Consider the following 13,078-nt stretch of genomic DNA (forward strand, 5'->3'; position numbering starts at 1 on the left):
TTATTTCTTCAATAAATGATATATAATAGTGGCTCTTTAGTTGAAAATGGATTTCAAATGAGAATGGAAAAAAAAAAAAAAAATACATGCTACGCCGTTTAAAGTATATACAAATGAGAAAGGGAAAAAAATCTCGATAAAAGTTCAAATGATTGACATCTGATATATAATATGACTTCCTGGATTGGCCATGGCCAATTGATAAAACTTGTTTGTGAAAAAACAAAATAAAAAAAGACATTAAGCCATGTCTTTTGCTTACTTTGGAATCTAAATTTTAATCTAAGTGAGAGGTACCAGGAAAAAACAATTCTTCCCCGTCTTTAGAACTTTGTGTCAGGCAATTAGTGAAATTTCGTCATCAATGATTGATTGTATTTTGAGATGAACTTATTTAATGTGAAGATTCTTTTTTTTGTTTTTTTTTTTGTTTTTTGGTACTAATTTGAAAATTCGTTGAATATAATTTGCAGTCCAACTCGTTCCAGAAAAAACAAGAAACAAAAACAAGAAAACAATTTTTGAGAAGCACCTTTGTTTGTATAAATTATCATAACCGCCAATATCGTAGAGAGAATTCACCAAAAATAAAAATAAAAATATCATACAGAGACATCGAGAATGGCAGCAGCTTTGTTATTGTTTCTGCTTTCATATATTTTACATCCTCAAACGCAGGTTCTTGCATTGGCCACCTCATCTGATCATGGTACATAACCCCATTAATTTCTTCTTCTTTTTATATTATTTTATTTTTTTAAATATCCTGAATCATATCTATTTGAATATCTTTTAAAGTTGGATTTGTAATTAGCTTTGACAAAACAGATTATTAAGGTATAATAGTGTTCTGAACATTTGACACCATGGCCACAAAAAAATTTCCATTGAGCTGAAGGGAATTATATTTACATGGAACTAAAAATTAATGTAAAAGAAAAAAGGCAAAAAAAAATAAAAAAAATTGTCTACATTTTTTATGGTCTATTTACATATTTTCAATCAAAATCAATAAAACCAAGATTTTTTTTTTTAATCAGTTATAAACTCTGAATATTAATGTGTTAGATGCATTTAGTTTTGTCAGATACAAAAGATCAATTTCATGTTGTGGTGTGTATCTGTCACAATGTTTAATTTCGTCTTCCTATAATGTCTCTGTATTTTCTTGTCTCTCTCAAACCCAACATAGATAGAAAGTGGAAAATGTAAATCAAATAATTAAAACCAACATAACTAAATTATATATACAGTCTCCAACTCTAAGCTGCACATATATGCAGCAACAGAAGAGCTTTTTCTGGTTATTATTTCAAAATTTAAATCAAATATCAAACTTTGTTCAAAATTTTCATTCTTTCTCTTCGTGTTTTGCAGATTTTCGTTACATGAAATCTGTAGGTAATGCAACAGCTGTACCATTAGAAGACGAATATGACTATATAATAGTAGGAGGAGGCACAGCAGGGTGTCCATTAGCTGCAACTTTATCAAGAAAATACTCTGTTCTTGTCCTTGAAAGGGGCAGCGCCCCTATTTCATATCCACAGGTTCTGACTGCAAAAGGCTCAGGAGCTAATCTCCTGCAGGAAGACGATGGAAAAACCCCTGCTCAGAGGTTCGTTTCAGAAGATGGAGTTCCAAATGTAAGAGGAAGGATCCTAGGTGGCACCAGCATGATCAATGGGGGATTCTTCTCCAGAGCCAATAACCAATTCTACAACGAATCAGGCATTGACTGGGACATGGGTGCGGTCGAGAAAGCATATAAGTGGGTGGAAGATATTATTGTGTTCCGCTCCAATTTGTCTTCTTTTCAATCTATTTTTAGAGAAGCTCTACTTGAAGCAGGAGTTGGTCCTGACAATGGATTCACTTTGCAACACTTGGTAGGGACTAAAATTTCGGGTTCAACTTACGATGACCAAGGAAGGAGACATGGAGCTGTGGAGCTTCTCAACAAAGGAGTGCTGAAGAATCTGAGAGTTGCAGTTGAGGCCTATGTGGAAAAAATCATATTCTCTTCTAATGCATCACGTGAGTACTACAAGAACATTATTATTTGATGAAATATGTGTCTTCCTATGTTTTTCCATTAACAAACTCGAACGCAGGTTTGTCTGCAACTGGAGTCATATACACTGATTCTAAAGGGAAGACTCATCGAGCATTAATAAGAGATAAAGGAGAGGTGATATTGAGTGCAGGGGCGATTGGTAGCCCGCAACTTCTACTTCTCAGTGGAGTTGGACCTGTTAATCATCTTTCTTCTCTGCATATTCCGGTTGTTCACTCAAATCCTGATGTGGGAAATTTCATGGCAGACAATCCTCGTAATATGATCAACATTGTATCCCCATTTGCATTGGACCCATCATCAGTACAGGTTGTAGGAATCACCAGTGACTTCAATAGCATGGAGGCCTTCTCCTACACTTTTCCATTTTCTTTCCCTCAACCTTTTGGCCTTTTTCCAAATTCCACTTCTCCCTTGGAATTTAGTTTGGCAACCATTGTTGAGAAGTTCTCGGGACCTCAGTCCACCGGTTCACTCCGGTTGTTGTCGTCCGCTGATGTGAAAGTTAGTCCAGCTGTCCGGTTCAACTACTTTTCTGAAGCGGTGGACATTGCTCGTTGTGTTAAAGGAATGAGGAGGGTTGGTGATTTGCTGAAGACAGAGTCCCTTGAACAACTAAAGTTTCGAGATTTGGAGGGTGCAGAGGGTTTCAAGTTTCTTGGACCATCTTTGCCGAAGAACCAATCTGATGATGCATCAATGGAGACGTTTTGTCGGAGCACAGTGAGATCCTTCTGGCATTACCATGGTGGTTGCTTGGTGGGAAAGGTTGTGGATGGTGATTACAGGGTGAAGGGGACAAATTCGCTTCGTGTGGTAGATGTATCCACATTCGATGCGTCACCAGGGACCAATCCCCAGGCTACCCTTATGATGATAGGCCGGTTAGTTTTCTTCTTAAATTGCGAAGCTAATATTAATCGTACAAATTGATTAATTATAACAACTTGGGTTAATGTTTTTTTACTTGCTGTGTGTATTTTGGGCAGGTACATTGGGCTTAAGATTCTGAAGGAAAGAAGAGTGGTAAAGTAGATAGATATATACAACACTGTGATCATCTTGTTTTCCATTTACCTGCAGAGAATTCGAAAATGTCAAATAAATCGAGAAATAGTAAATTTACCACATTTCCATATGTAATGGGATGCTTTGTAATTCCTTGTTGTACGTACATTTAATTGATATACAAGGCTAGGCTGTGCTCTGCTTCACTGTGCTTCAAGCTCTTTGTCAGAATTACACTATTTGATCACCCCCTTTTTTTTTTTTTTTTTTCCGAACACTTTTTGATTATTTGTTTATGTAATTGTCTCCTTAATTAATGATCTCTAATAGTATCTTTCTTTAGACTTCAAATAATGATCACAAATAGTATCTGTAACAGCCCAGACCACCCGCATCAGGATATTGTCCTCTTTGGCCCAGGGTTCACACCCTCTCTCCCCCCTAGCCTCAAGGTTTTGCTCACAAAACGCGTCCTGAAGGGAGAGGTATCCACAGCCTTATAAAGACCGCTTCGTGCCCCTCTCCAACCGATGTGGGATGTTACAATCCTCCCCCCTTGGGGCCCAGCGTCCTCGCTGGCACACCGATCCGGGTACTGGCTCTGATACCACTGTAACAGCCCAGACCACCCGCATCAGGATATTGTCCTCTTTGGCCCAGGGTTCACACCCTCTCTCCCCCCTAGCCTCAAGGTTTTGCTCACAAAACGCGTCCTGAAGGGAGAGGTATCCACAGCCTTATAAAGACCGCTTCGTGCCCCTCTCCAACCGATGTGGGATGTTACAGTAACACCCCGTCCCAAATCGCACCGGAATCCGTGCACGTTGACCGTTGACCGTTGACCGAAGGGGTCAAAAGTTGACTTTTTGACTCGGTGGGAATTGCGAGATGACTAGGGTACCGTGGCGAAGTGCACGATGCCACGAGTTCGTAGACTGGTAGCACGTCGAAAATGGAGCTACGGTTTGAAAGTTATGGACGAAACAAGTTGCGGTCCAAACTGTCCAAGGGGTGCCGGAGTTGACTTTTTGTTTATGGGGAATTGAGCTTTGACTCATGCATGGTTGTGAAGTGCTCGTCGATACGAGTTCACAGACTAGCGGCACGCTCAAAACGGACATCCGGTTAAAACGTTATGGACGTTTGAAGTTTACCGGATACCGTATTATTTTAATGTTTTTTTTTGGGTCAGTGAACAGTGAAATGCCACGTGTCAACTTTTGATTGGTCCACGTGGCATGAACAGTGTCACGCAGGGTTTTAATTTTGAAAAACTCTCGGGGAAGAGAGAGAAAGAGAGAGAAGAGAGAGAAAGAGAGAGAGGAGAGAGAAAGAGAGAGAGAGAGCCACCGCCGGCCACCGGAGTTTTCCACTGTTCCGGCCGAGTTACTGTACATGCGCCGGACAGAAAGGTTGCCCACCTCATTTCCGGCAAAACCTCCAAGTTTCACGGCGAACGGCCGCCGGACGCGCCCGGATCGGACGTCCGAAGTTTGGCGGCGATTTTTCCCCTCCACCGCCGGCCACCGCGAATCGGCACTGTTCCGGCCATTTTCCGGCCACACGCGCCTGACAGCCTTGATCCTCTCCTCAAGTCCGGCCTACCCACCAAAAATCACGGCCATCGGACCACCGACGCGCCGGGATCGGAGCGTTTTCCGGCGAGGGGTCGAAAATCTTCAAACGGTGATTTCTCCGCCGTCCGACCTCCGTTTTGCTCACCGTCGGTCCCGTTGGATTGATCTCCTCACGATCTACAAATCTGCAAAATTTCACAGCAAACGGCCACCGTCGGAAAACACTGTTCCGGTGACGGTTGCCGGTGACGTGGCGGCCCGCCGGAAATTACTGTTCCGGCGAGTACCCGAAAATTCCGGCCAGCTCCAGTCCGTAGTGTTCGACCTCCTGAATCCGAATCCGACTTCCGTTTCCGCCAATTCGCGACGGTTTGGGAGAATTGCGGAGCCGAAACTCGAAAAGCTTTCCGGCGAGATTCCGACCCCGTCGGGTTCGATCACCGGAAAGTAAGACCGAATCCGTGATCCTCATCACACGAGCTTCGATTCGGTATATAACTCGTAACCCTTAGATTTCGCTTGGTGTTCGCTCCCCGGGTATCCATTTGGGAATTACCCGAATAAAATATTAATATTTTTGGTTTGTGCACTGTGGTTGTTTAGGTGCACGCGCGAGTAGTGGAGTGGATCCCGAGGAGGATCTTAGTTGATTTGCGCTCTCCAGGTGAGTGACCCACCTTCAAAAATTATTTTGGGCAATTAATTAAATTTAATTGGTATTTAATTTAGTATTTAATTACGCTCATGTGGTGTGGTTTAATTATGGTTTTAATGCAGTTTAATTTAATTTATTTGTTATGCATGAGCAAGGTATGTTTCGGTATTAATTTTACGTGGTTTCAAATGTGATTTCTCGGGCATAATTGGGTTAAATATTTTGTGAAAATATTTGGTTAAATTTTATAAATTATGCCCGCGGTATTTTTATGGTTGCATTTTGTATTTCGAGAAAATTGTGGTTTGTTGTTATCGCTGTTTCGTACCGGGTGATTGGATAAAATATGTGGGATGGTGTTTTGTGAAATTTTGGTATACTTCCCACGGTGGTTTTTGGAAAAACGGTACGGTTGGTTGTTTATGTTTATTTTTAGACGCACTCATACAGTATTGGTGTTCTGGTGTATAGTGTATGGACACGTGGTTTAGCACGCGGTTATTATATGGTTTAGCGTGCGGTTATTACTTCACCCGTGAGTTGCCATTGGACCGTGGGCAGGCAAGGTTATTGTTGCGCACAGCCGCCCCCCTCCTTGGCCGGGTGATGGTTTTTAGCAGTCGGTACTGTCGGGACGCCGAAGTGACCACTGCAGGTTTCTCTCTTTAACCTCCCGCCAGTCGGTACCTTGGGACGCTGGGTATCGGAGGGCATCACCGGTATATGGTGTGGTGCGTTAGGTGTAATTGTCGGTGTAATTGCAAATAATGGTTTAAACCCCAAAGGTGTTCAAAATTTATTTATTATAATTTATTATATTTTTATTATATATTTGGGTTATGTATTTATTTAATTGTTGTTGTTAAATTATTTAATCCCTTGGTTTTTGGGAGGTATGCACATTGGGTTTTGCGAAAAGGTTTTAAAAAGGGAACATTTCAAACGGAGCGATTGGTGAGAGTTTTGAGGGAAATCATTATTTTCCAAAGGTTATTATTATTTATTATTAATTGTTGGTATTTGTTCCACTCCTTAATTATTATTATTTTATTATTATTATTAAAAGGTGTTCAGTAGTTCGGGTTACTCACGGAGATGATTAGCATCTCACACTCTTAAATTCCGTTCCCTTAGGTGCAAGTGGTGGTAGACGTTCTTTCGGAGCGAACCAAGTTTTCCGCTGCTGTTGTGTTTCGAGAAGTTTCTTTGTACTCTTTCATCTCAGTGTATTATTTCTTTTCAGCCTTGTTGTATTTCTGTTGTTTAGCATTTCTTAAAGCTCTGTATACTATTGGAATACTTCTGTTTTATTTATGCACTGGACTGTTGTTGCTTTGAGAAGTGCTGGAATTTGTGGAATCAGTTTGTAGTTTGTGGGAGGAATAATGGGATGTTTTTAGAAGTGTGTTTTCAGTGCAGGTAATTTGTGGTAAGTAAATCCCTTAGGGGAGGCTCTGTCGGATTTTCCTTTGGAGGGTCCGGTAGGGTTTCCCTGGGATCAGGGCTGTCTAGGGTTCCGGGGAAGGAATTCTGGACGGGTCCTGACAGTATCTGTGAAGGTACCTTTTGTTTTGACAATATTAATGAAACCAACTTTATTGATTTCAACGTGGCGGAATACAATTTTTTCCCTTTTTTTTTTTATTTGTTTTGGTGAGATAAATTTTTTTCTTGTTTTAAAAACATACTACAAAATCCTCTTCCTGTATTACAGTTTACACAAAATTAACTGGGTATAAATTTGCTGTTAATATCTTATGGTACATATGGAGATGATCACTCTGCTCATATATTTGTGAGCCTAATATGATTTTAGATTGACAAAGTAAAGGCTATTCCTTTTGTCTGCCTATGAGTGACAAAGCAGTGGATAATATATGCTTAGAAGTCAGCCCTGCTGGTCTCTCTCTCTCTCTCTCTCTCTCTCTCTCTCTCTCTCTCTCTCTCTCTCACACACACACACACACACACACACACGCACGCACGCGCGCACACACACACACACACACACATAAAAAAAATTAAAATAAAAAATAAAAAATAGTCTTCTTTGTAATCTTACATGACAGATAGATCAATATGAAAAAATAAAACAAAATTTTGCTTAAATATAGTCATCTTTGATGTGTTCTTTGAGCTTTGAAATCTTCAATGCTTAACATTCAAATTTGAAAAGAAAATTTTCATGAAAATCTAGAAATTTTCTTTTTTCACAAAAGAAATAAAGTGTCTAACATATTCATACTTTTGAAATAATTATGTAAGAGAAAGTTTTATGTACGAAGATATTTGACAAACATTTTTGACAAATATCATCTTATTCCTTGAATATTTAGATTTAACAGCGTATAAATTATGGATATAATTATGCATAACTTTTCAATTTTTATCAATCTTTAAATATACCAAATTAATAGCCTAGATAATTTGTCAAAAGATCTTTAATAAAATACTATAGTTCATTGAACCTTTCCCATTATGGGTCATATGAATCGTGCTTTTTTTAAATATAAATTTTATAGGCTTATCCTTCCTTTTGTTTTAGTTGAATTTTAAAGTTTTTTTCTTTTTCTTTCCCTTTTAAATAATGAGTGGGAGGATTCGAATTTACATCATCTAAAACAATAATGGCTTTTGACAGTTGATTTTTCATATAGAGACATTTGAATTTTAAAGTTTTTTGGCAAAATAGATTTATATTTTTCTATTTTTGAATATTTTATCAGTAAACACTTGTTTGGTTGTCCAAGTATTATAATTGCCTCCCCCGCTGTCATAATTAGTTCAGTTGCAGAATTTTCTCATCTGTTAACAGCATTAGTTACATAACTACGTTGAAATAAAAAAAAAAATAAAACAAAAAACAAAAAAGTGAATTTTGTCATTGTGCATTTGACTCTATTCGAAAAATATTTTCAAGGTAACCAAACAATACATATAGCAATTATCCATGGACAGATTTGACCAGCCATAATATTTTGAACTTAATCGTATTAGCTATTAACCATCATTGTTGAAAAACATTACAGCTGGTGTGGCACTTACACTGCAATTGGTGATTGTTTTAGAAAGTTAGCAAAAATAAAAACTTATATGGTCAATTGGAAATTTATAATAGAGAAATATCATCTACGATACTTAGTGATTATGACCAACAATGATGAATAACACTTTTAAATCAAATTAATTAATTATATATACAGAGTCTTAAGTAAAGTTTATTTTACTTTATTAAATTAAGATCCTTACTTGACAATAATTGGATCACATTAAAAGCTAAGATTTGAAATTTTAAAAATAGTTAAATATGAATTTAATAATATGTTAAAATTTTATTTAGAAAAAGCAAATCTTGTCAAAATTCGAAAATAAATAAATATAATTTTAAATTTCAACTTAATCTAAAAACTGAAATAAATATCATATTAGTTTTAGAACTTAATTAAAACTAACTAACTATATATATATATATATATATATAATACTTAACTAATAAAAAGTAATAGTGAGATTTGGTGAAGAATAGGGATATCGCTTATTCTCGAATTACATAAGTTAACGAATTCGCCATTAAAATGTATTGTTTGCAAATCCTTAATCATATCTTTTGCTTATGTTGGAATCTAAATTTTAGATGTAAAAAAATAAGGTACTACGAAAAAATCCCTCACACTCTTAGGAACTTTTTATGTGGGGCAAAATTTCATCGTCGTACTTTGCGGTCGAAATTATTTAATGTGAAAATTCTATTTTTTGTTTTTTAGATAATGTGAAAATTAGTTTTTTTTTTTTAAATAATAATGTAAAAATTAGTTGAACATAGTATTTTGCATACGAACTAGTTCCTTAATTTATCAAAATATTCAAAGAGGACTTTTGAAGAGGGACAACTAGATATAATGGGTATATGGTAGAGATGGTAGACTGGTTGATTTCGTTGTATAGAATGGCGTGTAATATATATATATATATGGTGATTCTATGATTAGGATCGTCCACATACAAACTAAAAGAAAAAGCCGATGCCTTTTTGGAAATAAAAATGTAAAAAGCGTCGGTTTTTCTCTCACTAACATTTTTTAGAATTTTATTTTTTTTAAAATATCAGTTTTTTCTTGGTCTGTATATAGACGGTCCTGATCGTAGAAAAACTCTATATATATATATATATATATAACTTCCTTTTTGTGATGTTAGTGAAAGGGATGGTTAGAATTATCAATATTTTTGGTCAAAGAAATATAAAAATATAATTTTGATAAACATTTGGGGAGTTCTTGATATAATATTCCCTTTTAAATAATTGAAGGAGCTGGGTACTCAAGAAATTATTAAGAAATTAACGATATTTCTAGTTTGACAGCCGCGGCAAAAATTGTTTAAATGGCAAGATTAAGCCAATGGAGATGATGTTGGACTTTTTCAATTATATACCTTTAAAGTTTATTCTACTGAACCAAGGAGCCCAAAACATTCTTAGCTCCTGTAGTTCATTGGCAATAATAGACTGCCAATTTATATAAAAAAAACAAGTAGTCTGTTCTTGCCAATAATTATTGGAGCTCAGGAAATTTTGGGCTCCGCTGCCCAATTGAATATTACTATATACATTAGTTTCCATGCAGATTAGCAAAACCTCCAAGCTATACCAACACGCTTATTTTATATTTTTTAATTATGGACTACCAAAAAATAAGAAAAAAGAAAACACAAAAACACAAAAACAAAATAAAAAAATAACGAATAACAAATTTTTCAAAAGGACCTTCTTTCTATAAATTATGATAAGGAGCTTCCTTTTGGTTTCAAGATATCATAGACATATCGAGAATGGCAGCAGCTTTGCTAGTGTTTATGCTTTCATATATTTTGCATCCTCAATTGGAGGTTCTTGCACTGGCCACTTCATCTGATCATGGTACACAATCCCATTAATTTATTATTATTGTTGTTGTTGAGTTGTTATTTAATATCCTGAATCGTTTCTATTTGTGTCTCTTAGTGTTGGATTTGTATTTAGCTTTGACAAAATAGATTGTTAAGGTATAATTGTGTCCTCAACTTTAGGCATCATAGCCACTAAAAGAAATTCCATTGAGCAAAAAGGAGTTAATTTACATTTTTTTTTTAATGAATAAAAGGAGTCATATTTACATGGAACTAAAAACTAGTATAAAGCAACAAAAAAAAAAAAAAAAAAAAAAGAGTACTTTTTCTAAGTTATATTTCTGTTTGCATATTTTTTTTTATCAAAATCACTAAAACAAAGAATTATCTTTTAATCTGTTATAAAAGCTTTTTTTTTTGGCTACGAAAGTGGGTGTTGTATTAACCAAAAAAAGAGGCAAAATACACAATACAAACCAAGAACAGGGAGAGGGAAGCTAACCACTCTCCTTGTTCATCTCCTCTACCAACTCTCTGGGAAGCAAAGAAAGGGGCACATTCCCATTCCAACCATTAGACAGTCCCCATCGGGATACAAAGCATTTAGTTTATCATTTACGTATGTTGTGTATCTTTCATAAATGCTTGATTTCGTCATCCTGTAATGTCTCCGTATATCTTTTTGTCTCCCTTTAAGCTTAACCCATTATAGATAAAAAGTTGTAAATGGAAATCAAATAATTGAACCAATATAACTAAAACTATATATAGAGTCTCCCATCCATATGCTGCTCAGCTACATATATACTTTTCTGACTTCTAAGAGCAATCCACCACCATGTATAAGAAACAGAGCAGCTCTTTCTTGATGTTATTTCAATTCAAATACGAATTTTGTCAAAACTTTCACTCTTCTCTGCACATTTTGCAGATTTTAGTTACATGAAATCAGTATACAATGCAACTGATCTACCATTAGAAGATGTATACGACTATATAATCATAGGAGGAGGCACAGCAGGGTGTCCATTGGCTGCAACTTTATCAGAAAAATACTCTGTTCTTGTCCTTGAAAGAGGCAGTGCCCCGGTTTCATACCCACAGGTGTTAAACGCAAACGGCCTATTGACTAATTTCTTGCAGGAAGACAATGGAAAGACGCCTTTTCAGAGGTTCATTTCAGAGGATGGAGTTCCAAACGCAAGAGGAAGGGTCCTGGGTGGCAGCAGCATGATCAATGTGGGATTCTTCTCCAGAGCCGATGACCAGTTCTACAATGAATCAGGCATTGACTGGGATATGGATTTGGTCGAGAAAGCATATCAGTGGGTGGAAGACACTATTGTGTTCCGCTACAACTTGTCCACTTTTCCGTCTATTTATAGAAAAGCTTTGCTTGAAGCAGGAGTTGGTCCTGACAATGGATTCAGTCTCAAACACTTGGTAGGAACCAAAGCTTCGGGTTCTACCTTCGATGACCAAGGAAGGAGACATGGAGCTGTGGAGTTTCTCAACAAAGGAGTACTGAAGAATCTGAGAGTTGCAGTTGAGGCATATGTGGAAAAAATCATCTTCAGCTCTTCCAATAATGCATCACGTGAGTACTACAAGAACATTATTATTTGATGAAATCTGAGTCTCTCTCTGTTTTTCCATTAACAAACTCAAACGTAGGTTTGTCTGCAACTGGAGTCATATTCACTGATTCTAAAGGGAAGACTCGTCGAGCATCTATAAGAGATAAAGGAGAGGTGATATTGAGTGCAGGAGCAATTGGGAGCCCTCAACTTCTTCTTATCAGTGGAGTTGGTCCAGTTCCTGACCTGTCTTCCCTGCATATTCAGGTTGTTCACTCAAATCCTGATGTGGGAAATTTTATGGCAGACAATCCTCGTAATACGATAAGCATTGTAGTCCCATTTGCATTGGACCCATCAGTAGCACAGGTTGTAGGAATTACCGGTGACTTCAATATTATAGAGGCTATCTCCTTCAATTTGTCATTTTCATTTCCTCTACCTTTTGGCCTTTTTCCAAATTCCACTTCTCCCTTGGAATTTAGTGTGGCAAACATTGCCGAGAAGTTCTCAGGACCTAAGTCGAGTGGTTCACTCCGGTTGCTGTCGTCCGCGGAGGTGAAAGTTAGCCCGGCTGTTCGGTTCAACTACTTTTCTGAGGTGGGGGACCTTGCACGTTGTGTTAAAGGGATGAGGAAGGTTGGTGATTTGCTGAAGACAGAGTCCTTCAAACAACTAAAGTTTCAAGATTTGGAGGGTGCAGAAGGTTTCAAGTTTTTAGGACCTCCTTTGCCGAAGAACCAGTCTGATGATGCATCAATGGAGACGTTTTGTCGAAGCACGGTGGGGACCTTCTGGCATTACCATGGTGGTTGCTTAGTGGGAAAGGTGGTAGATGGTGAATACAGGGTGAAGGGGACAAATTCACTTCGTGTGGTAGATGGATCCACATTCAATGCCTCACCAGGAACTAATCCTCAGGCTACTCTTATGATGATAGGCCGGTTAGTTTAATTTCTTTAGTGAGAAAACTAATATTAGTTTTCTTAATCTTAAACTTACAAATTAAATATAATCAATTTCCTTAATATTTCTTACTTGATTTTGCATACTTTGGGCAGGTACATTGGGCTCAAGATTCTACACGAAAGAAAAGCAGCAAAGTAGAATTGAAAAAAAAGTCTAGATAAATGAAGGAATGATAAATTTGTAAAACGACAATTTGGTGCATTATGTTCAATAAGATGAGCTTACGTTTCGTAATACTTGTTTTTTAAAATTATGATACCATGTACTTTTTGTTTTGATAATATTAATGAAACCAACTTTACTGATTTCAATGAGTTGTTTAAAGAAC

At 37.0% G+C, this 13,078-nt stretch overlaps 2 protein-coding genes across 2 annotated transcripts; both read left to right on the forward strand.

The window, feature by feature from the left end:
* The first annotated feature begins 621 nt into the window (after positions 1-621).
* Positions 622-3,329, forward strand: LOC132805371 ((R)-mandelonitrile lyase 2-like). The gene is made up of 4 exons (XM_060820131.1): positions 622-709; positions 1,378-2,037; positions 2,115-2,961; positions 3,067-3,329. The coding sequence occupies exons 1-4, from the start codon at positions 622-624 to the stop codon at positions 3,110-3,112; spliced, it is 1,641 nt and encodes a 546-aa protein (XP_060676114.1). The 3' UTR covers positions 3,113-3,329.
* Positions 3,330-10,088: 6,759 nt separating this feature from the next.
* On the forward strand, positions 10,089-12,975 carry LOC132800258 ((R)-mandelonitrile lyase 2-like). The gene is made up of 4 exons (XM_060813548.1): positions 10,089-10,235; positions 11,136-11,801; positions 11,879-12,725; positions 12,843-12,975. Exons 1-4 carry the CDS (start codon positions 10,148-10,150, stop codon positions 12,886-12,888), a joined length of 1,647 nt encoding a protein of 548 aa, XP_060669531.1. The 5' UTR covers positions 10,089-10,147; the 3' UTR covers positions 12,889-12,975.
* Positions 12,976-13,078: the final 103 nt, after the last annotated feature.

The sequence above is a fragment of the Ziziphus jujuba genome, chromosome 1 (assembly GCF_031755915.1).
Source record: "Ziziphus jujuba cultivar Dongzao chromosome 1, ASM3175591v1".
Classification (NCBI taxonomy): Eukaryota; Viridiplantae; Streptophyta; class Magnoliopsida; order Rosales; family Rhamnaceae; genus Ziziphus; species Ziziphus jujuba.